The sequence below is a fragment of the Crassostrea angulata genome, chromosome 2, assembly GCF_025612915.1.
Source record: "Crassostrea angulata isolate pt1a10 chromosome 2, ASM2561291v2, whole genome shotgun sequence".
Classification (NCBI taxonomy): Eukaryota; Metazoa; Mollusca; class Bivalvia; order Ostreida; family Ostreidae; genus Magallana; species Magallana angulata.
Genome location: NC_069112.1, coordinates 57,267,437 through 57,294,218, shown reverse-complemented (window position 1 = coordinate 57,294,218; position 26,782 = coordinate 57,267,437). Strand labels below are relative to the sequence as shown.

The 26,782-nt window shown below is 30.9% G+C and overlaps 1 protein-coding gene across 1 annotated transcript in view; it reads right to left on the bottom strand.

Annotated features, from left to right (window-relative positions):
- Positions 1-276: 276 nt before the first annotated feature.
- LOC128172587 (uncharacterized) overlaps positions 277-26,782 on the bottom strand; it is a 65,499-nt gene continuing 38,993 nt past the window's right edge. The window contains exons 4-12 of the mRNA XM_052838371.1: positions 5,768-5,995; positions 4,846-5,097; positions 4,082-4,219; positions 3,842-3,940; positions 3,276-3,419; positions 3,083-3,130; positions 2,618-2,665; positions 1,748-1,853; positions 277-1,647 (exon numbers count right to left, since the gene is read on the bottom strand). Of these exons, the coding sequence (XP_052694331.1) occupies positions 1,470-1,647; positions 1,748-1,853; positions 2,618-2,665; positions 3,083-3,130; positions 3,276-3,419; positions 3,842-3,940; positions 4,082-4,219; positions 4,846-5,097; positions 5,768-5,995 (1,241 nt within the window). The 3' untranslated portion in view covers positions 277-1,469. The remainder of the gene's footprint in view (positions 1,648-1,747; positions 1,854-2,617; positions 2,666-3,082; positions 3,131-3,275; positions 3,420-3,841; positions 3,941-4,081; positions 4,220-4,845; positions 5,098-5,767; positions 5,996-26,782) is intronic.

Sequence of the window (26,782 nt, the reverse complement as noted above, 5' to 3'; positions counted from 1 at the left end):
TAAACAAAGCATTCAAAACACTTTTACATTTTTTATTTATATATGAAAACATTTAATCAACAATTAACAAGAAATAGACGTAACGTTTATGTGAAAACCTTGAAAGAAAATAAATAGTTTAAAGCTACTAAAATGTAAAAGAAAGACTTACATAATTGTATCATAACAAAATCATTAAAGTATGATTTTACAAAACAAAAAAACAAAAACAAAAACAAAACAAAACAAAACAAAATAAAAAAACAAAAACAAACAAAAACAAACAAAAACAAAAACAAACATTAAGCAAAAGCAATAAACAAATAAAAAAAGAAACAAAAACAAAAACAAACAAAACAAAACAAAATAAAAAAACAAAAACAGACAAAAACAAAAACAAACATTAAGCAAAAGCAATAAACAAATAAAAAAAGAACACAAAAATATCACACAAAATATATAACAAAAACAAAAGACGAATAAAGCAATTAACGAGGCCGGGTCTAATACTTTCTGCCCTAGATTTGTGAATGAAATTTTTTTTACAAGAATTCTACTGATATAATTATTATTTTAAGATAAAAAAATAAGATATTTACCACACCGTTTGTTTAAGGGGTCATCTCAAAGTTTGTTAATTTTTAACATAGGCCCCTATGGGATTTTGCTTGAATTGTACCAATTTTGCACATTTTTTAAACTTCTGCCCTAGGGATTTCTTTTTCTGTTCTACATATTAAAATTATTGCTAAAATGCATCAAATGGTCAAATAAAAAAAACCTTTTACCTCCTGGTTTGTTCCAGGGGTCTTATCAAAGTTATTTTTTGTATGCCCAATTTCCCAGTTTGTCAGATAATGATAATTTTTTATTTGACAAAGACGGAAATGGTGATCTTTATTGTATTATCAAAAAATTCAGACATATTTAAGTAATAAATAAAATATATAACATCACATATTAAGGGTCATTAATATAAAATACATGGTTAATGTCTTGAAATAAATGAATTAAGCGATATTTAGGCGGGTTAAGAAAACGTGACAGAGGGCTAGGCTTTCTGAACCCTCTTCACGTTTTCAACCCGAGCCCAAATGTTTATTCCACAATATAAATATCAATTTTACGCATCAAACGAGCTATGTTCAACAAATTTCGCTGAATATCTGCAGTTGAAACTATTTCGCCATTGCGTCAACAAAGCAAAAAGATGACGTCACAATACAAATGAAACGCTGCGCGAAAGCGTGCGTCCTCGTTCTGTAGTCGGCCTCGTTAAATGCTTTTAAAAAATGGAATGCTGTTTCTTTTTCAACATTTTAACAGATCCCAGGATACCAATATGTTCATTTGGCCGTGTCAAGGGTAAGAGTAAGAAATTTTAAATAATATTCCGTCTTTCTAACAAATGCATTCGAATTTTCACATAATATATATTTTTCAAAAACGTACTTTTCATAAAAACAACATATACCCCTCATTATTCGGTTTTATGCTAATGAAGTATATACATCATTGTTTTCTTTTTGGTCAGCATGCTCGAGTTCCTGGTAAGTAGAAAATCCGTTTTCTTGAATATAAATACTGTTCACAATAGTGTTCGGTTGTTCGACAGATTCGTCTACCTTTTCTTCTCGATTGCGGCATCTTGCAAGTACCTGTCTGGATCTGAAAGTTTAGTAAACTGACATGGCGTATTTTCAAATGTTACAAGAAAATACGATCACGATCGGGTGAAAAATAATTCGAGTACTAATAAGTAACGTACATGTAAAACAGGTTGAGAAGAGCACTGACTGAAAACAATACGACAACGGTGATGATGGAATAAAAAGGGACTTGAACTGTAGTTTGCAAAACAGGTGGACCATAAGCTGCAAAAGAATATCATATACATGAACAAGTTTCTCTAATTTATACAGTTACATTATTATTAAAAAGATGGAGGGGGGGGGGGGGCAATATTTCCTTTCCTTTTTACCTATACTCATTTCTTTTTGGTTTTTTTGTTTGTTAATTTGTGTTATTTTGTTGTTGTTGTTTTTTTTTTTTTTTTTACATTTTTAGATGTAAATTGTTTTGATTAAATCCTTGCTCAGCCACAAGGAACTAGGACCCAGTAGCAATTGTCCATTTTTAATTTTGTTTTATTCAATGTCATGTTAAGTTGTTTATTACTTTGTATATACTTCTTAAGATAAAAAAAGAAGGGAAATATCACATTACATGGATTTTCAAATTTTTGGTCAAAATAATTTAGTCTTTTGTAATTTCAGCTGTCACTAACAAGCATGTACACGATCACTTTTATCTGATGTGTTTAGATTATATTCCTTTTTCATATTCAAACGTAGTTTTGAGAAATCCCAACACCAATAATTATCTGTCCTTTTTAATTCAAATTTGACTTCGTCTATATAAACACTTTTAGAATTTCTCAAGATCAAAATTTAATTAACGCTATCATGTAACATTAGAAATTTCTAATTTGATTTTAACTGAACTAAATTAAAACAAAACGAGTAAATGTACATACTTCACACAAAATCAGATAATTGTACAATTAAAAAAAAATATATTTAGAATGGAATATTGTTATCACATTTTACATTACATGTATGCTGTTAAATAATCATACCATCATTCATTGGCCGTACAAGTGTCTTGTTCTTGAATTTATCTGTTGCTGAAAAAAAACAACAAATGACCAAAGCCATATATATTTACATAAAAAGTAATTTATCAATTTTTCTCATGGTTTGGAGAAAAAATGCTACGCATGCACAGAGGGTACTGAATAAGTAAACATAAATCGAATAATATGCAATGTGAGAAATACTAACACCGATAATTTTCTTTCCGGTTTAATTAAATTTGCTATTATCTATTTAAAATACTTTAGGAATATAGAGCAAACAATCTTTACGCAACGCAATGATGTTACATTTCTGATTTCATTTCATATGAACTAAATTAAAACACATTGAGTAAATGGATTTACTTTCAACACAATCAGATAATATTGGAAATTAAAAAAAATGATTCAGAGTTGGAATATTGTGATCACATTTTATATTACATGTATGCTTTTAAATAATCATACCATTAGATGTCGACCATGCAAGTGTCGTGTTCCTGAATTCACTTCTTGCTAAATAAAAAAAAGAAATGACAAACGCTTATAATATCTAGAGATAGGTATTCATAGTGTATCTCATGTTTGGAGAAAAAATACTACGCATGCACAAAGGGTACTGAATAAGTTTACGTAAATTAAACATATCAAATGTACGTACATTCAACACAAAGGTCTCCTTGAAAGCCGGAAGCACATCCGCGAGGACACTGACCGGTCACGTGGTTACATTTTTCTCCATACAGGTAGAGACATTGTCCACATGTCCTAGAGCAATTAGGTCCATACGTGTTGTTGTTGCAAACTGACATTACATGAAAAAAAGGAATTTCAATTTTTTTTTTTTAATAACTTTAAACAAGTCCGAGCTTTACCGGACACCGGATATCTCATCGAATCATTTCTGGAATCGTTGACAAAAGTTTGAAAGTAAATGAACGTTTAGGAGACAGGAATGAAAAATCTTTACAGTTTTTATCAATCAAAATGGCAATATTGCATCGTATCATATAGCTTAAAGTGAGTAGATTTTAAATAGATATGGGCTAGTCAGAATATCATATAACTTCCTGCAATCAACATTTTTTTTTAAATTTGATTATGACCTTTATTTTGATAATTTTTTCTCTTAAACATAAAACATAATGAAATCTATTTGAAATGTATCTACAACTGTCATGTCTACGTTCATTCTACATAAGCCTAAGTGTACTATTTTTTCGTTACCAGTTTTGCATTGTCTCCCTTTATACCCGTCTTCACATCCATTTGGACAAGTACCATTTTTGTAGTCACATTGTTCTTTTTCGTAGCAAGCGCCACAGACTTTGAAGTGAAGTTTGGAAAAACAAAGATACATTAAATATCTCAAGCAATGAAAAATATGTATGTAAATGTTAGCTTGCATACATCCAAGAGACTTAACTTTTATCAGTAAAATTAAACATTATACAATGTAAGCTGTACCTATGTTACACATAGATCCACTATATCCCGGAACACAGCTAATACAAGTTCCATCCACAATGTCACAGTCTCCACCCTTACAGTTTTCTGGACAAGAAGTGGAACAGTTCTTTCCGTTATATCCTAAGGTCAGACAACCTATAAAAATGAAACAAAGAACTCACCATATTAAACCGACTTAATGAATATGGTTATATTTTTCGACTTCTCTAACTAAAAATTGACGTTCCCGAAATATAAATGCTCTTAATACAACAATCAATATCTTATGTTTTATCATATTTAACAGAGCTGTTCTTTTCATTGAAGTAGGTACAATGTACATGTTTCACAACCATCCAGCCTTCTTTTTGATAACCGCAATGCTTGTACGACGTTCTATCTATTCAGAGTCAATTATAGCCATAAATGTGTTGATAATTGTTTTAGTTTTTATCGTATTAGTAAACATAACATATTAAACGTATTATACTTTCAAAATCGATGTTTAAAAGTAATAATAAACATATCGGGAAGTAAATTCTTGACAGCTGTCTACGTGATACGGTTCACGTCTTCTATAAAGTAGAGGAAGAAGTAATTAATTATTCTAAAAAAATTGTTTTTATCAAAAACGATGCATATATAAATCATTCTCTTATATGCATAACTAAATTTGACTAAACTTCAGGCTTGAATAAAATATGGAATAAAAAACTATATGGTATACTTTTTAAAAATGCAGAATCTGTTCTATATATTCCCTGCTATTCTATAAATCTTACCATATACTTCGACCTCACACAGCTCGTTAAAGGCGTAAGTAGAATATCCAGCAGGGAAAGGACGATGAGTTCTGTTGTTGTAGTAAATGACATATCTCCCGTGCATAACGCATGCTACACTAATAGGGTTGGGTATTGTGGCTCTGGTATAGTTGTTGTCCTTGAAACACAGTTTCCAGTCCTTTCTGTAGGTGGTGTTCGATACGTAGATTGAAAATCCCAAGAATCTACTCTTAAAGTAGTCGTTTTGATCTGTTAGTTCAAGAACAACGAAAAAGAACTTATTTTAGTGTAGAATAGTTAAGGTTTAACAAATTTGTAAAAAGTAGGTCTTAAAAATATACAAACTCAAGACTCTGAACAAGAGAAGTGTGTATGTTTGTGTAAACACGAATGAGGGGAGGGGGGGACATTTTTAGTATAGCATCAATTCTAAACACTGAGATATGATTTGAAGATTTTCTTGCATCGCCATTGATAAGGCCATGCTATTAATGTCATCTGACCTTGTTTAGTGGCAACGAATGTTGTTTGTAATCATCTTTAAGGCTTATTATCCGTCGGTTTTATACGTAGTGCTGTTTCATAGAAAATGCCTAACACACATTACGCATATCAATAATTTTGTGACAGATTTTAGTAAGCATCATAAAACTTTCGCATAAATCACACAGGATGAGGCTGTGAATATTTATCAATTGAAAGGAACCTTATAGGTCCATAAAAGAATGTCATTTCTTTTAAACATTAGGTTATGTTTCAATTACAGTACTTTGTAGATGAGTGAATTAAGAACAGCCCAATTCTGTGTCTCAAGTATTTAAACTTAACAAATACATGTATGTATGCTGAACATAAATATATTCAGATAAATCATCTAATATGAACGCCCTTCATTTTCACTTCGTTGGTTGATAAATACCCCAAGCGTCATTTTCCGTCCTGTATTGTATAAAAACGTGATGCAAGTTTCGAACTCCTCCGAGATCTACCCTCCATTCTGCTATTGATCTACTATTTGCTGATATCGCACACTGTCCTCCAGCCGCAGACAGATCTGACCGACGTCCGTCAACAGCCAAGACTGCATTCCATGGTGTGCCGTGAAAGGGATAACGCTGCCAGGCAGGTCTATTAAGAGCTATGTTTTCTGTAAAACGTCAAAAATTAGACTTTCGTAAATGTTACCGTATATCCGGGTTTTTTTCTTCCATATCACAAACTTTGCAAAATTGGGGTAAATAAGTGTCGTTTTCAGTTTATGTCAGTCTTTATTTCATTTACTTTGAATATTTCTAACTTTGAAGGGAGACCAATTTTGAGGGTGTAATAAGACGAAAGTCTATAACTTTCTAAGATTATTGGATTGTAAGGAAAAGTATTTGATACTGTAAGAATGAAAAAATCTGACCATGCAGCTTTACATACTCTTTGGGGTATATGGGTCTGTACTAGAAAAATTAAATCTTCAGTACACGTCGTGTCTGATAAACAATCTATCGAAGAATACAGTCTTCATTCCGGGTGTTAAATGAAAGCTTATGTATTCATGACTTTATATGCAAGATGGAGTTGTGATTAGATAAGCTGGAATAGAAATGTTAAACTACATTTTCCGTGTTTAATTTTTATACCCTTATCGGTTTATCAATTTTTTTGTGTATTGTACATCCGGTTATCAGAATTGTTTGCAAAGACGAACACAAATTTTCTTATTAAAAGTATTGCTTTACAAGATAATTTAAGAACATTCTATGTGTTTTTATATTTATTTTAAATATGAAATAAAATAATTAAATCTTCATGTGTTTTATTCGACAATATGAATTACGATAACTTTTATGACTTTATATACATATGTGTATACACATATATGGAAACTTAATGTGTATACACATGTCTAGAAACGTAACAATAGACCAACTTTCATTAACTTCGATATCTCGAACCATCAGATAATTCAAAGTTTTTACTATGCAGACCAAATCAGAGATAGCACATATTAACGCTGGTCCGTTCATTCACAGATATAAAATTAATGCAGTAGGAGAAGATTCGACTTCCTATTAGAAAATATGTCATTAATGCGAATAAACAAATTCAATATATATTTAAAACAACTAATTGTAACAGAAAGCTTTTTTAAATCTATTTACAATATCAAAAGTAGAAAATAAAATGTTATGTGATTATAGAGCTGCCTTACATTTTGAAGCATAGATATATTGAAGTATTATATTAATTGATATTGAAAAAGTCCGGCGTTTAAATTTACAGTTTAAAAAGACGGATGTTTAAAATTACAATTTTAAAAAACCGGATGTTAAATGCTTTAAACGTTCATATGCCTATATGTGTATACTTTGGGGGTTTTAAGTATATTCAGTGGCATGTACATGCCAACTTTTTAATACTCATGCTACTCCGCTTGAACAAGAATACACTTCCTGGTTTAAAAATTACCTAGAAAATGTAAATAATATGACTATCTGATTTTATACAAGCTTCCTTGTTTCAGTGAAATTAATATAATGTATCATATAATCTGATGGGGTATTGATACATATCTGCAATAACAGTATTTTAAGGAAATGCATATCATGATATCTGGGATATTTATCTGCACATAGGGTTTGCTTGAAAATCACATTGCGTTTTGCCATTTCACTTATGAAAAGTGGTTCTGTATACAGGGAAATACCCCCCCCCCCGTTTTATTTTCGCCCCTTTCGCCCTTGTTGTCAGCGGGCGAATTTATGGCTGGGCAAATTTCAATGTTCCAAATTATTTCTCTTTAAACATACTGTGTCTTGGAGAATTAAAGACAGGGCGAAATTGTTTGCAAGTGTAGAAGAGCGAAAATTGCACAGGGCGAAAACAACCCTGTATACAGTATTTACTTAGTGTCAGTAAATCAGAGCATCTGAAATGTATTTGTTACATCGTTTAGAAATATTGTTCGTAAAATGTCTGTGTTTGTGTATCGACCCATTCCGAATTTATGGATATAACGAACTAATTTCGAGTCCCGTAGAGGCAATAATAATGACATTTACATCTTTTAAATCAAATTTAATATATAGTTTTACATGTAAAAGTTAGAAGAAATAAAAATAATTCTTAATCTGAGTTTAAATTCACAAAAATCCATTCATTTTCCATTCAATTATTAGAGGTTTCTAGAGAAGGTATTTTATTTTATGTCTCATGCAGTCAGCACAAATCAGAAAAAAAAATAACAAATATAGCAAATCGCTAAACTTATCATAATGAATTCGTAATACGGATATGGCGAATTATGTATAAAACGAAGGACTTCGTTATAACCGAGTTCTACTGTATTACTATTATGGAGGTTGAATGGTCAACAAATATCCCTTTGGATGTTCTTTGACGTTTAGAAATTATTTATTTTAGTCATTAGATATTATTTATTTTTTGCAAATGTAAATTTCTACCCATTTTATATCTCCCACCAAAGAGAGGAATTAATATAAGCGCTTGGCTTGTTTCCCAGTCTTATTGTACACTTTGACAGTTATTTGTACCCGCCAATAATATAAACTCGACAAATAATGTTTAAGCAAAAATTATTGCATAGATATTGGTAGATATTAGTAGATGAATACAAAAAAAAAATATTATTTTTTTAATCCATCCACTCACCATATGTTTTTACAGTCCAAAAATGTTCGATGAATAGGGCTAGCCAAATCATATCATTCCACTATCGAAAGTTACTGTAATTGGACCTAAAGTGGAATGTCGACCCTTAGTTTAGAAAACAAAAATAAACATGCTTTATAAGGTATATTCAACATAAAGCTTACCAAGCTATTGCATTGTAAAATACAGCATAAATGCATCTAAAACTATGTATAGTTTAACTGCGTGTCCCAGTTTTTACATGTAGTGGATACATACCGCTTTCAAAGTCATGATGAAAAATAATTACCTTTAATTAAATGATTAATTAAATTAATAAAATTCGAACTTATACCATAGCGGTATAAGTTTTGCTTGTAACTAGTTAGTATAAAAGATGAGCGTGACAGTGAAGTTACAACACAACAACTATAACTTACGTTCAATTTCGTAATGAAATATTAAGTTATTCATCAATTGAAATCTTTTTAAAATCATTTTGATTCAAGTAAGAATTTTATAAGAAGAGAAACTTACCAATGTTGCCAACGAGTTATCTAACTCAATGAACCCTTCAAAAAGAGACTGTATAATGCACATACATCTATGTATAAGTATATATTGGGATAATTATCTTCTTCCTGTATATATATATCTAAGTGGTGCTTTAACATAAAGATGCTATTTTAGTCATGGTGAGTCGTTCTATGCATACGCACAGTACAACGTTATTTTTTACAATCATCTTTGCAGGAATTAATGATTATCGAGTAATCAAGCAAAAAGAATCAAGAATATCCTGGGACAGAGTCTAGTATTGAATAATATAAACAAAAAACTAAATTATCGTATCGTGTATCAATCCTATCCTATCGTGCGTGTATACTGCTCTATCGTGCATTAATCCTATCCTATCGTGCGTTAATCCTATCAGATGTATCGTTTAATTAAACAATTCTTCCGTTTATCCTATCGTGTTCATCGTTTCGTGCCTTTTCATAAGCAAGTAAATTTATTACTAAGTTGCAACTCGTCCGGTGCACCGTTTACGAATATTTATCGAACAAGAATTGTAAAATTCTATCCAACATTCCGTCAGGATACTAATTTTTAAATTTTTTAGATCAAAATTAACCAAAATTATATGTAAATCATATCTGTTAACATTTAAAATGAAAAAACGAAGTTCTTAGGAACAAGGTAACATATTTAACTGTACATCGAATATATAAAATCGTACGCAGAGTGTATACCTGTGTAAACATTAACTTTCATGCAATATTATTTTGTTGCATCATATTTTACAGAAACAAAATTATTAATGATATAATTTATATTTAATTAAAACCCGAGTTGTATTTTGAACCCGTAATTTTCCGTGTGATATTTGATTTCAGGCTAAAATGTTCTCGGCAATCAGCTAGGGTGTGTGAAAGTATCTTTTATATAAAATTTCAGGTGTTTCAGGTCATTAGTATTTCAGGTCTTTAGTATGTTCCTGAAAACAATGTTAACAAATCGTACGCGGAATGTGTATTTTCCGAGTGATTTGATCTCGGGCTGAAATATTCGCGGCGATCGGCTAGGGTGTTCGGTAATGAAAACAATTTTAACAATACAGAACATTTATTGATCATTAAAGCTCATAATTTTAGTTGAAAAAAAAATGAACTGGTCATTTTCATACATTCTGTAAATGATGCAGCGATGATTAACAACTCGGGAATTGTTACTAATTAAAAAAAAATTCCACGTAAATCTTTATTTGTACGTGTTCTCTCTCAAATTCTGCCATTATCAGTTTGTTCGTATAAATCGTTTAAAGCGATCATACGTTTATCAAGAACATCGGTTATCCTTTCCTATCGTGTATCAATCCTATCGTATCGTGCATGTATACTGTTCTATCGTGCGTTAGTCCTATCCTTTCGTGCGTGTATACTGTTCTATCGTGCGTTAATGCTATCCTATCGTGCGTGAATCCTATCCTATCGTTTATCTTGTAAAAAATAACGTTGCGGGTATTGTACCTATTACTAATACGTAGCTATTTGGAGAATACATAAATTTCATTCATTCGCTCTCAAAACTTTAAAAATGACAAATAAAGTATATCTGTACAGTAAGATATCAAAAAGATGCTTGTGTTTCTGATTGACAACACCTATGCACTTTTTGAAATCTGGCTTCAGGTTCATGAAGCAATTTTAGACTTAAGTCAAAATTTCAGTCGGTCATAAAATAATTGTTTATCAAAATATGACCACTGAAAGTTGTAATTAACAACGTTATATCAAAATACTTTTAATAGCATTTCAATTTTGACAGTTGTGTCCATGAAGAGTCATTAAGACGGTGTACATTTTTTTTTATACTTAAGTCTTAGATTGTTTCATGCAAGGTCTTCCAAAAATCTGTTGGAATTCCTATTAGCACCAATTGTGTGTCATTATTAGCAGAGCTATTCCTATATTCATATGAAGCAGAATTTATTATTAAGGCTAATACGGGGAAAAAATCACTAGCTGAGGCCTTCAGCTCGACATTTAGGTATATTACGACATATTATCAATTAACTATTGTTGCTTCCATTCTAACGTCGACTTGATATACATGCATGTATCCCAGTGAACTTGAAAATAAAGGATACCACAAAATCATCGTTTCATATTTTGATATTTTTTTTTTTTAGAAAAAAAAAACATTAATGGTAACCTAACAACAAAACTTGACGACAAACGTAATGACTTTATTTTTTTCTATCGTCAACTTTCCTTACTTAAGTAGCATCATACCTTCATTACCTGCATAACAATTTGTTTGTCTCTCATTTGATTCAATAAGCAAGGGCATGCTCTACATACAAACAAATTCTTAAACGAGGCAAGCTACTCACAAGGAAGTTGATAATGCAAGATATTGAAGTCATCACTTCGTTAAGTGCTATGATCGATACAACGATCCTATCAGCAAATACAATCTTCCGCTAGGTCGTACGCTGGCTGGCGTTTTTCATACTTATTGTTAGGCCATTATCAATCATCATGTCTACGGATTTTCCCCGTTTCCCAGATTACGACAAAGAGGATACGGCGGATGTGACCGCGGTCAGTAGATGATGCTCACTCCTCCACGGCACCTAATCCTCCCTCTAATTCTTGGAGAGGTCTGCGTTTACTCTGCTCCTGTTTTGTAATTTTCCTTTGGCTTTTGATTTAGAACACAGTTTGTTATGGGCAAATTCCATATTAAAATCACCAAAAAAAAAAGTAAAAATAAAAAAAAAATCGAAAGCTTTTTTGAATATTTAGACCAGCAGACCATCTTACCTTTTGGTTAATAATATACAAAGCTTTCATTACAACTAATAAGTTCAAAAGATTTGGTTTAAAGTAATTTTTCTTTGCTTAAATTAAAAATAAATCGAAATGAAAATATTTTTTTTTCATTGTTTATCCCAAAACGTTATAAGAAAAGCGCATCTTTACTAGTTTCATTACAAATGATACGCACTTTTATGTAACGTACAAATGACACGCACTTTTATGTAGTTAAAAACGGTGAATGTCAGTTCTACAATAAAAAAAGTTTAATTATGCATCGTATTATTCTTTAAACACATTCAAAATTCTTAATATTATTTCTGTATTGAAATTATTTTTTATATTATTAAAAAGATTAGCATATCGTTCTTTGAGTATTATGAGGTGTTCGTAAAAGTCAGATCGTGATCAAATATGTGTTACTTATATTTATATCATTACAGTATTCAATGTATAATAAAGATATATTGAAAATTTTGAATCATTTTTACATGTATTACTTTAAAGACAGTACGACGCAACATATTAACATCAACTTGGAAACAATTTCGGAATGGTTTCAGAATTGTTGTAAAAAAGTATACTTACAAATTTGATTTGTAGTGTTATAACAAAGATAATTGGATATGTAAATATTGAAAAAGTATAAATAGTCTATTTCAAATTAACATATTTTGGGTTTTTTTCATTGCCAGTTGACAAGCGAAACGTTTAAGTCTCCTTGTGTTTCATTAAACAAAATAAAATAATTCGTTTAGATATTTTGAGGGGCAGGGGGGCGTTTCACAAAGCATACTTAGGACTAATTTATATCTTAGGAAAGAACTTTTTCCTAAGTTCATTACTTATCCCTTTTACTATTCTTGTCTTATCTGATGTAATTCCTAAATTATGTCTTAGCTTTAAGACAGGTAAATCGATGTCTTCGGAACAAACTAAATATGGCGATTGTTTATTTGGTATTGAAATGGATTACATGCACATTAAAATTGAACAAAAATACAAGAATACACAAATCATTAGGACATGTTCACTTTACTTCTTAACTGAAAACTTAAGAAATATCAAAATATACATATATTTCTTCAATTAAAATATCTGGTATAGACTTTTAATTTTAACATTTTTTTTTTAGCTTATCTGGTCGCACGCGCAGATTGGTAGCCGGCATTGATATAGCCAGTACACTGATGATAAAGAAATTATTCATTCCCGAGTCACTGATATCTTAAGCAGTTTGATAAAAACAGGAAAAAATACTAAGTAAAACTTAAGGTATCTCACTCCTCATGTTTTGATTTCATTGCGCAGATGATCATTATATTTAAAATGAATATGATTTTATTTATTTAATCATCACAGATAGATTATTATTTCATAATTACACAACATTCATAAAGAAAATCCATTTGAATTCAAGAAACAAACAAGTCTTTTGGGGAACTATTTTTTCGTGCGGAAGGTTTTTTAGACGAAAATGACAGAAACAAGCAATTTTATACAATATACTTTTCTTTTTATTATACTTTATTTGTTATTCACATTTTTAACATTTGATAGGTTTGTAACATATTTTATAGGTTCTGTGTGACATGTACAAAATCAAATCTTGAGAATGTGATAGCCGTTTAGCATAAAATCATGCATATATATAGAACATATCTGAATTTTTTAAAGCCAAATTTTGCGAGAATTTTACCTCTGAAGCCCTATATCTAAAATTTGATATCACTGACCCCCATGTTATATTTTGTCAAAATAATACTGAATACATATTTAGGCAAACTGGATTAATCTTATAAAATTCTTGATATTCAAGAAGTTTTCATTTCAAATCAAATTGTAACTGTTATAGAAATTGTCTATTTTAAGTGCAAAAAGGTCACAAAAAAATGTATGCAGCTTTGTACAAATTTATTTCGTAATCCCTCTATTCAGTGTGACCATTGTGCATAATTAAAAACAATATTTGAAGAAATAAGTTTGCTTAATCAAAAATACTGACAACAAATCCTAATCAGGATGAAATTGCATTTTAGGTGCAAAAAGGTCAAATTAAATGGGCCATAACTCAGAGGGATGGATACTGATCCCCCATTATCTTTGTATTTTTTAAGTTTGTTTTGTCTACAGATTTCAATGATATACTTCTCAAGAAAATCTTAATACAACAACATTAAGGAGTGGGATACCTTAATTACAGATTGACTGGATGATTTGACCTATCCCTCCACCAAATAAGCTTTTCTTTTACGAAAGAAATTTGATATGTTTTCCTTGCGGGGGCGGGGGGGGGGGGTGAGGGGTTCTTTATTTCAATTTTTGTTTGGAGGGGTAGGAGTGACCGGCAAGTGATTTGGGTATGTCGATGTTTAATCATGCAATTGCTGTTTCATTAAGCAATTGTTGCCTTTTATCCTCGCTTGCTCCATCTGCCAAGAGGCATTTATTTGCGATGTTTCCTTCTGTAAAAAAAACCCCATTCTTATATCAACCATTACAAGAAAACACGCGTTACATTAGTTGAAACTTAGTTTAGAAGTTCCACACCTTTCTGTTCTAAATCTTACTTGTCACTGCATGTGAGTTTTGTATTCCATTTTGGAATATATCGTACACTGCGATCTCTCAAGTTCAAAAAATACCGTTTTCAAAGAATATATGGGTATATTACGTTATTTTTATGTACTCGTGTATGCATGTGAAGGTAAAATATTATACATAATTTTAGTACATGCACATAGGCACTACACTATTTACACTCTATTTTCACGTTTAATTTTTTTTTTTTAAATTTGTTTCTAGGTGAATAAGGGAATAAGTTTTTACGTTTAGAAAGTTTACATCCGTGACATATTGAAAAGAATTTACATGATCAATATACTAGTAAGTTAGGAATTAACGAAATGATTTAAAAAGTAGCTTACAATGTTTCTTAAGATAAGATTTAGTCAACTGCGTTAGGCTAAGAAAGGTTTGTGAAAAAGCTATGACAAATCTTAGGAACTTCCTAAGTTAAAACTTCGGCATATCTTAAAGTTCTATCTTAGGAAACATCTTAGGAAATCGTTGTGAAACGGGCCCCTGGACTTTTCAAGAAAAAAATATATATCAAGATCTCTTCAAAATGACAGAGTAAATACCTTTTTGAAAAGTTCGTTAATAATTCAGATATTAAGATCAATTCTATGTAAGAATCAATGATTTATAAAAGGGTCTGGCCACGCATAGTCACCAATTTTTCTTATATTTCATACATGGACACACCTAGGTGTAAAACGCAAAAACCCACTAAAAGTTGGTTGCTGGGGGTAACCGTTACCATGGTAATCGAGGCTAAAGATTGGAAAATAGCAAAACTTACCTACTTTGAAGCCATATTAGAAGGTTTTGCCCACTAATGTTAACTATCAAAGACATAAAACAGCCTTTGTCCTATTTTCAATTATTTAATTATATAAGAAAATTGATGGAGAAACCAATACTTTTAAAATGTTACCATGGAAACCGTTACAGATTTTCGAAATCAGTTTTCTGCTATTTTTAAATAAGCCCAAATGGGAAACTGATAAATTTTTATATCCATATCAATGTCCATGCAATATATATTTTGTCATGCAAATTGACATCCGTTGCTATGGCAACAAGGCCAAAAATAAGAAAAACTGAGAAATTGAAGATTTTTTTGATATGCTTTCATTCCTGATTTTAGAATTTATTTGTAATTGTTTTCGTTGAAACTTGTAAAAATATATCTAAAATTTTATTATACACGACAAAAACCTTTGTTATGCAACAGAGAAGTGCTGTTGCTATGGAAAATTAAGTTGCGTAAAAAATCACACAGAAATTCTTACTTTTTGAAAAGTCCATAGCAACGGTAGTTATTTTTAGAAAATTTCAGATTTTTTTCAAGTGCCATTGAAGTTAAGGACATACTTTATTTTTTCTCACCATTTGATTTTAGATATTTATTCATTAATATTGAATAATATCCATTCAAAGATGCCTAGAAATATAATAATTTTCCTTATTTTGAAGCTTGTTACCATAGCAACGGTTCTCAATTTTCATATTTAAAATTTAAATTGCACAATCAAAATAATGTTTACCAAAAATTCCAAGATTTGCACTTTTTATTCAAATTAGATGAAGAAAACAGATTCTAAAATTTATGTTTAGTAACCATGGAAACACTCTAAAAATATGCGTTTCTCCATGAATTTTTTTCTTTCTTTTGAAGAATGACAACTTTTTAAAATAATATATTCTACCTTGGAAACCCTAAATTCTGCACATTACTCACAATATGTTCTCAAATAAGCATTAAAATGCCATTTTTACATCTTTACTCCCCGTTACCATGGCAACGGGATCACATAGCAACAAACAAATGGTGTTCGGCTTTTGTACTCACCAAAGTCTATCAAATTGTCAAGTATGAAGAAAATCCGTGACTATGCGTGGCCACCGAATTTTGATTCTTACATAGAATTGATCTTAATAGCATCATTTCCAAACCTAATTTTGTTTAACAAAAACTGAAAAGTTTATCGTCTCATTTCTAATAAACCACTTGCATCCTGCCAGCTGAGGAGTAATTAATACGCTTCAATTTTCTTTTTTAGAACTAAGTTGTTCATGGTTATATAATAGTTTCACTGGTACAAGGAAATTTTCGTATACCCTTTAATTTTTGGAAGTAAACATCCTAAGGACCTATATTTACAGTTTTATTCGATTTTTAAATTAAATTCTACCATTCATTTTTATACCATGAACAACATCTCAATGTTTTTATAAACAAATGTCACTTCATCTTACATAACTTAAAATGTGTTGAAACACAAGATTTTTTTTTATTTTGCACACCAGAAAAAGTACAGAAAACTTGCTAATTTTGATCTCTCCTCAGGATTTAATATATCAAACGGTCGAGTTTAGGACACTTTTCCCTTAATTTTCAATGGTTCTCCTGACATCACTTAAATTACGTAATGGTCTCGCATCCTCAGGACCACACAAATTAACTAAAGGACTAACTAATAGATGTTTCATGGACGCGGCATAAACATAATTCTATAATTATTATGTAATTAGTTCATTGAGACGAAGCATCGTCTAAATGAGGTCACAAAAATCTTATTATTATATCAAACTTTATTATACTTTATGATCTAAGAGACAATTATTTCATACAAAAACATTCTGGAAGTGTATTGCGTAACGCAATACATGCCCCCTACCAGTCCCCTACCAGCACCACAAATTGTAAAAGGTGTGCTGTTTCGTAGTCTAAATAGGTTTTTAAAATATGGTGTAAATTGAATGGTTTCAAGGATAAACCGGGCTGGGAAAAGAAAATGTTGTTTTATTTTTTTTCTTACCACCTGTCTATCGATCTTAACAAAACTCAAACTTGATCTGTTAGTTCTCTAGGAATCTGCACATGAAGTTTCAAATCAATTCACACCATAAAAAAATCGAGGTACGGAAGTATACTGAACGCTGGGCTCTTTTGAAGTGTCTCATGCATATTGTGTAGTAAAGACTGTTAATATCTCTCTCTCTCTCTCTCTCTCTCTCTCTCTCTCTCTCTCTCTCTCTTTTTTTTTTTAAAGCGGTTCGTTCCTCTGTTTTTGGGTAGCAATTTTTGGTCACCTCTATTCTAGAAAGTATGCATCATATATTGATTCTACTCAAAATTCAAATTTTAAAATGCCAATTAGATTATCTTAAATTAAATAGTAAAGGAAAAATTATATATTTACAGAGTTTAGTATTGGACTATATTTTGTGGCGGGAGATTTTTAAGAAATGAACATTTTTCATAACCCATTTGTTTTAGAGTGCCGTCACTTTAGCTTCCTTATTTTTGGTGCAAACAAAATCTCAAGATATTTTGTGCAATATGATATCTTTTTTTTTGTTACGAAAAACATAATTTTACAATTTTTTAAATACTCCTTTCGACACATATTGGCAAAGTTAACTTATATTTCATAAAAGTCAATGAAAATGAATCCCAATTTTTGCCTAAAATCAGCTTACTTCATGTCATATCTAAAATTTTAAATCGCAGGATCCAACGTCCTTAAATGTCGGCTAATTATAGCTTCAGGGAGCGACTAAAATTTGTAAACAGCTGTTAACAAAATTATGTCTGCCTATTATAGGTGAAATTAACAGTGCATTTATAAACAAGCGTCATAAAATCATTTCTCGGTTTCTTCGATGTGCGGATTCACCTCACCGTTTATGAGACTGATAAGCCCAATATATTTCTGTAGTCAGTCAGTGACAAACCTCATAATAGTTTGCTTAAGCTGAATCTGAGCCATAAAAGCATAATATATCCCACACTTGGAGCAATAAACTATTTTCAAATGTTGTTAAACTATGGTATTTATTTTTTGCTTGTGCACATTGTTATATCCATAGTAATGTAGAAATAACGTAATACCGATTGCCTTATTTTGATAAATTAATATTTTAGAACAAAATATGGGCGTTTTCCAAAAGTTTTTCTTTGACTGGAAAACATGAAGCGCATGCTTGCTCATGTATCATTTTTTAGTATGAAGTGTATGATTATATGAACAAAAACATATGTAAAAATCGTATTTGTTCAGACCTGCGCTCTATACTTTCAAAGGCAAAATATAAAGGATATATGGCAATATTTTCAGTTGTTTTCAATAATGCAGGAATTTGGTCATTTAGGTGACGTTGGATACACAGCTTTTGAACAATACCCAGTGGGAATTCCAACGTTGAAACAACGTTGTTTCAACGTCAGGCATCAACGTTGAATCAACGTTGAGAAAAGGTTGCATATGAAAGTTGAGGCAACGTTGAAAATGTAACGTTGTTTCAACATCAAAATTCAACGTTGATTCAACGTAGAGATCGTGTTGAAATATGGTTGAAAATATGTAGATATGACGATGGAAATAATTTAAAATTTAGTTATTTTTTTTCCTAAAATGTTGCTTATAAACATATTATTATTATGTTTTGCTGTTTTGCTGAATTATGTGTTTTGACACTTTTTAGAAAAAGATAAAATCCAAATTATTTATATCCTAGTAGTATTAGAGTGCATCCTTCGCTAAACAACTTGTGTATATATTCCTCGTTTAAAAGTTGAACTTGGCATTTCAAAATGTTTTAAATAAGGCTGTAGGGAAATGAACACAAAGAAACCACGTACATTCCGCCAAATGATAGCCATGTTTGTAGTGCTTGCAGTTGTGCTGGGTCTGCGCATCCCCTTGCCACCGACCTAATTACAATGCAATTAGCCACTTGCTGTACGCACAGCCCAATTTCAAATTTCTTGTATAAAACAATTAATATATATAATCTTTGTTAAAAAAATGCAATTTGAAAACATTTTTAACATTTCATTTTTTTAAAATGATATTAAACTTAGATGATACAACAATGTAATAATTTTATTCGAAATAATATAATGTAAAAATATATTCAAATTAAAATTAATATTTGTAAAAACACATCATTTAATGTTTCCACACTTTACAAAATAAAAGTTAAATCTCCTCGTAATAAAGAGTTCAAATAAAAAATATTAATTTTATAAATACTTTAAAAATGATCAAAATTTACTTGTAATTTGTTATATGTCTAGATGGTCGAGTGGTTAGAACCGTGGCCGCTCAGTGCCAGAATCATATAGGTTCTAGAGGTCGTCAGTTCTAAGCCCCGCCTCGGCGGAGATATTTTTCTAATACAGTGAATTTCGCAGTGCTGTATATGTATTTATTTTCATATCAGCAATTCAAGTGCATTTTCAAGAAGATTATATAGGATAATGCATACTCTAGTATTTTGCAGAAATGCCTGGTAAGGTACCCTGATTTTTTGCAAGAAAGCTTGTCAAAGTAGTAATAAACCATAAACAAATTCCTGGAAAAAGTTATCTAAAATTGAGGAACGTGTCGTCTGACCTTAAAACGTTGTGTCAAAGTAGCAAAGTGGTTGATGTCTTCAACTTTGAAAATAAGTTGGGTCTTCAACGTGGAATCAACGTTGAGTTATGGTTTGGGTTTCAAAGTTGAAACATCAACGTTGATTCAACGTTGAATAAAGGTTGATCAACGTCGCAACTTGATTTCAACATTCCTGAACGTTGAAACAACGTTGCGTGCCCACTGGGTTATGACTTATATCAATATTTTTACAACAACATCCTCCGTATAATGTTTTATGAAGATTTGGTTTTGTTATGATAACAATTAAAAAATGATTGAAATTGGAGGCATATATTTGACCATATGAAATATAGTCCTTTCATGATACAAGATCGAAAATTGACTGGTTTTTGTTCTTTTCTTTTTTTGAAAATCCAACTGAAAAATTCCTACTATAACCGAGTCGTTTTGTGTTATAAAACACGAAAGATAGGATGTTGAATGTAACTATGCTGAGTGAGGCACCTTTATACATGTCAGTCAAAATATCTGAGTGTTTTATTACGTACGGCTTATTAATTATTACGAAAACTTCAACTAAATGATTACGCATGTACAGGTAATATGCAAATGATAACACAGAAAACTGTACAGAATTTTTTGATTTTTTTGGCTAAATTGCGTTGAGTCATATCTATTAAACTGTTTTTCCCAAAAGAGCTATTGTCGACTTAAAACTCCCAAATGAAGGGGTCCATGACCCTGTACCAAAAAGGCTCAATTAAGCCGTGATTTCATTCTGTAAACGACAGGTGTAGAATTCAAAATTATGTTACATTGCTTTTTTGTCAAAATGTTAACTATTTACTGTGGTATTGCAACTTAAGTCTAAACTACATCATTCTTTATAGTACATTATACTTATACATGTATGAAAAGAATATTTTTAAAAAAAAAATTTCGATTCTAGAAAAATAACTGAAAACAATGCTCATCTTAATGGTATTTATTTCAATTTTTTTTTAATTCACAACAACAAATGCTTGTTAAGAAAATTGAATTCAGTATAAAAGAAATATAAGAACGAAGCATGATCTGACAACTCGTGATTTTTTAAGGGAAACTGTCAGCTTTTTCTCATCAATGCAACAATGATTTCTTGCTTGTTCAGAATACTTTCGAATTGTTTAAAATAATGCCTAACGACGTTAACTGCTTGATTAGAACATAATAAACGATTTCAAGACCTAGGGTTTAACAAGAAACTGCTAAAAAATTAAACAAAACTGTAAGGAAATCTGAAGGTCTTTAAAAGTGTTTTAAAGAGGTAGAACCAGGTTTCAAGTTTAAAATTTTTAACAACTAATTGTTAAGAATTATTATAGCATTAACATGTAAATAAAGTTAATTTTCAAACTGCTTATATCAACATTTTGGGTTTCATAATTTTTTTCTTAACAACTACTTGACTTAATGTTAAGAAAGGTGTGTTTAAAATAAAACCTAACAAGTTTATGTTTGGATTATCAGAGACAGTCTTTGACGCAATTTATCATAACTGATTGATACAAATGCTAAAATCAGTTTTAAAGTTTGGAAATATAAACAATTTAATTGATTGTTAAGAATGCTGAAATATGTCCTAACAATTGGCTGGCAAGAATTAAGCAACGCATCAAGTTATATCTTTGTGAGCCTTCACAAAACCATATAAAGTACTGCTTGTTTAGAACATCAGAATAAAGTTTCATGTTTATAACTCTTATCAACTGAATGTTAAGAATGCCAAAATAAGATTTTAATTTGTAGGCCATAACAAATGATTGGCAAGAGTTAATTAACAAGTAAAATTCTAAGTTAATTAATTTTAAGTCCTTAACTGGACACAAACAGGATGAAATAAGAAACTGACTTTCATTTTTGCTAAATTGTTGAATGTCTTTCTTATTCAGCGTAACAGAATTTGTATTTATTTTAGTTATACTAAAGTTTTCATCAATTTTCCCCAGTGGCGTTTTGCAGTATGTGAATTCGTCTATCTCCAACATCCCTATATACACTCTGTGGATGGTGTATTCAACCACCGCAGATAAGTTCCTCTTCTGGTGTGTTGGGATCAACCTGTAAAACAGTATAATACATATGTAAGTGGTATTACTGATTCATAAGCTCTTATATTTAATATTCAAATAAAATTTGTAAGCATGGTGTACTGCCAGTGAATGACTTAATCAAATTAATACCCTTGAATCCTTACATTATAAGAAGGAGCTCTGCAAGTCATACAGTGAAATGTGATTTTAACTCTTTATTTTAGATACATAGGCATAATGGAGGCTAGATGGTCAAACAAAATAACAATCAGATCTACCTTTCAAGCATGATTTTTTGCTAATAACTTTCATTTAATAAATAAAAAATCCATGTGTTTTAGCTTTGAAAATTAAGTGTTTTGTAAAAAATCTATACAGAGCTCTTCTGTTTAAGGAGATTAATGAGGTGTAAAAATGGCCAAGACCACCCAGCCCTCTTAAGCAGAAAAACACAGTACTAGGTTGTGATACCCAAGGGTGTGTTACCAAATTTGTGAAATTTCATAGTCCAATCTCAAGGACTTTGCTGTTTTGCAGTGTGTTATTTTGTATGTAAATATTTTTGTTTCAAAATATTTGATATTTTATATCTACTTACACAACTTGAAGTGTAGTAAAAGGACCAAAATGCCATGAAAATGATTAAGCTATTAATTATCTTAGGTAAAATGTTTTATCTTACAAATTCGAAAGACCCACTTACATTTTATAATGACCAAAATGACATCAAGTGTACTTGACAGTGCCTTATTCAGTATAGTGATATAGAATATTAGTGTTTCGTGTAAGATACTGCAATTCAAAATTACTTACAATCGCAGTGTGTGGTTTTGATCCTTCAGAGAGCTTGAGGAGAGAGAGAGAGAGAGAGAGAGAGAGAGAGAGAGAGAGAGAGAGAGAGAGAGAGAGAGAGAGAGAGAGAGAGAGAGAGAGAGAGAGAAGGGGATGTGAAAATGGCGTGCTTGGAATAATCTACAATTGTTATTATTTTACGAAATGATATAACAGTTCTTCTGTTGTCAAGCAAAATAGTCTTGGTGATATTTTATTAATGACTTAAAGATACATGACTCCTTTGATTTTGATATATAACTGACCTTTATATTTGAGATGTTTTCAGGCTGTCTGCAGGTGAACATCTGTAAAATGATACTACAAATGTAAAAAATGTTATATGTGGTCTTAAATACTTGAATATAAACCCTTTATATGTCATGCCTTTTAATGTATTGACTTTTAAAAACAAAGTAGGAATTAATGTTTGACTCTTTAAATTAGGCAATGTAAGATAAATATTATTAACATCATAGGTATGTGCACGAGTACTTTATTTTATATAAAATCATTTACAATGTTGACTCTTTAATACTTCAAAAAGTCGAACACTATAACGTAAAAGACTTATATCTTATTTATATATCATATTTGACTTTTATACAATGTCTAGTGCTGTTGAATTTATATGAATGGGTGGAAAGTGGTTGGGTTAGATGTGTGCATTATCTGATGTGTATAAAAAAAACAAGCTGTGGTCATATCACAGCATTAAAAATCTGATAAATGTCATCCTAGAAAGTTGTTGAAACTGTCCCTCCATATTTCACCAGCAAAACATTTCTCATTATTGTTAATTCCTTAAATTGCAAATTCGAAGTTCTCAAGCTGTTGGAAGTTTCGTCATTTTTGATAGGCCAAGAAATGACCTAGCTCCCGGTGGCAGCTTCTTGTAGAGGAAAACCTTTCTGAAAATAAAAAGGCCATATATCCAAGGCAATTGTTGTAATTTCTCCAATTTCTTCACAATTTTTTGGGAGTTGATTTTAATCAACTCTCCTATGCAGTTCCTCAGACAAACCGATAAACCGAAACTGAAACAGTGTTTGGACCTCGGCACAAATCATTGCTGCTGACAAGACTTAGTTCTTGAAAATAATTGATAAATTCGATGTAATGTATGCTAAAGCATTGTTTTTCAAGGAAACTTATTTATAAATACCTTGAAAATAGCCAGATTGTAAATGGTACGAACAATTTAAATATTTTTTGTAGTCGTATGTATTCCTACGCCAGAGTTCAATATATAGTCTCGTTCAACTCGACGCTCGGCTGTCTCCGTAAATTCTTGTCGGAGATTTACGGTGTTAGCCGAGCGTTTGGTTGAACGAGACTAGAGTTCAATATTGCTTGGATCCATACAATTTTCGAAAATATTTCTATTACTGATACATAGTTTGATTGAATTAATTTTATCTTTAAATATTATTTAACATGATTCATATGGGGGTTTCTCGACATTCTTGTCAAAAAAGTCCAAAAATTCATATTATAAAAATGTGCGTAATTCAAATTAGAAACGACATGTTTGTTTTTTGATTTTGAAATAATTAAACATCGACAAAATCAACTCCCGTCAGTTCTTCAGGATCTATCTTAATCTACTGTGATATCTTGTTTGTGTTTACCATCTTATGCTTGTTTTGTTCTTAACAAATATAACATATAAATTTAAGGTCATTTTTACCTTGTTTTGTGTTCTTTTATCTTCAGGCAGAGCTCCTGTAACTGAAGCATTACATGATGTATATGATTTCCATCAATGAGCTTTACCTCTGCATCAGATCGAAAATGGATCTTCAGTTTAAGCTCCTTCTGTAGTTGTAGGAAAGTTTAATTTCATTCATTTGCGTTTTTTAAAAATTTGAATTGAAACTTCCAAAACTTTCTGTCAGATGTTAGGCATTCAACTTTTTAATTGCCTTCGACTCTGATGCAAAGTTGATGGCCGACAGGGGAATGTTAAATTCTCCCATGTATCGCTGTCTGGCTTCTGCATACAAGTTTGGCGAAATCTGAAATGAAGCTGTACGTTTTCAAAAAATTTACCTTTAAAAGTTTTGTTAAGGTTGTTTTTACATTTGATTGGGACATTCTGTAACATTTATAAATACAAACCTTGTTGTCTTCATTATCCTTTGTAGAAGCTTGGTTAGAGTAATCTGCTTCCATATTCTCCATGGTCTATTATGATAAATAAACATAATATTTCATTATTAATACAAACGATGCATTTTATAATATTCACAATTGCTAATACACATGAAGCTTCCCTGTGTGATAAAAAATCCTCTTGATATATGCATAAAACAACTTACATCATTCAATGTTGCATCCATGGTAGAATCTAGATTGCTCTCCTCATTCCCATTACACATATCTGTAAGCTGTAAATAAAAAAAAAATTACAATACATGTAACATGTACCTATTTTTTAAATCAATATTTGCTGCAATTTTAGTACCTGGGGTCTTGGATTTACACTAAATGTGTTTACACTTTTATTTTTTTTGCACTTGATAACACTACGAATCGATTTTGCATTGGAAACTGAGTCTATTAAATGTAATTACAGGTACACATATCATACATCAAACCATCAACTAATGTTAGACTTATAATGTATTTCATGATTCATCAGAATTGTTATTGTCGAAGTTGTTGTTGTAGTAGGAGTAGTTGTTGTTGGTTGGGGTGTTGTTGTTGTTGTTGATGTCGTTGTTGATTTTGTTGTCGTTGTTGTTGTTGTCGTTGTTGATTTTCTTGTCGTTGTTGTTTTTGTCGTAGGAATAGGAACGAATTGAGATTGCTGACTACTGATCTGGTTGTTACACAAATTTGTTTGACAACAGCTATACTTCAAATTCTCATCGGAGTACCCACACATCTATAAGCAACAGTTGAGGCGTTTCAAAATCGATGTTGATGCTACCGTTATTTTTACATATCGAAATTGATGCAAAAGAAGCTGAGAGTAATATTTCGGATATTGGTCCACTTGCTTTGGATTGTAGAACTTTGATGCTCCAAATAGTGTAAGGAAATAATCAATCAAAATGATCAAAATGATCACACCACAGCATTTGACCAAGGGGCTATATATTTGAATTTTATTGGCACACGATTTTTGTTTATCTTTTTAACACAATGTTGATGATGCACCTTTGTTTCAATGAACTTCGGAATTTTTCTCCACTATCAAACCTCGAGTAATATATAAACACTAGTAAAAAGTAAAGTATTTTCGTTCAATATTCTCGGTCATAAACATTAATTATTAAGTCGCCCTTATATAAGACATATTTAATAAGAATTTTCTTAACGATATTATAAAAAAAAAGATAGTATTCATCAAAAATACACACACTATACTTGAATCAGAAAAAAAACCATATTACAGTCAATTAAAGCATATCTTTTACAACATACACCATAGCATAGCATAGCATTGAAATCTCATAGCATAGCATTGAAATCTCATAGCATAGCATAGGAATCTCATAGCACAGCATACACTCTCATTTGTCATATCATACCATAGCATAACATACAATATGATTTTAACTGGGTTTTAATTTGTTTTATTTGGAAGATTAAAGGCTCACATTGCAGATTAGTGGTTAATCTTGGTTTTTTATCATTTAACTTCGAAATGTGTGGAACTCTTCTGTGTATGGAGGCGTTTTTGTTCAAATCTCATAGCATACCATAGCATAGCCTACCATACCATATCATTAAGCCCTTCATGACAAGTTCTCATAGCAAAGCACACAATTAAATTGGCATTACATTTAATTTTCATAGCATATCATTAAAACCGCATACAATAATATTAAATAATATTAAATTGTAAAAGATACGCATAAATGACTGTATCACCATAACTATATGCATGTTCTTGCAAGTAGTTTATCTGTTAGGTATCTAGTTCGAGAGAACAGAAATGGAAAAGATTAAAACAATCAACGTTAACGTTCGACGATGAATACATGCGGATAGCAGTAGGTTATATGTCTGAAAAACTCACTCAAATACCTTATATTTTTCAATAAAATTTGTGCATGTTACAGAAACACGTATGGATATAGTTACCCTTGATTCTCCAGTA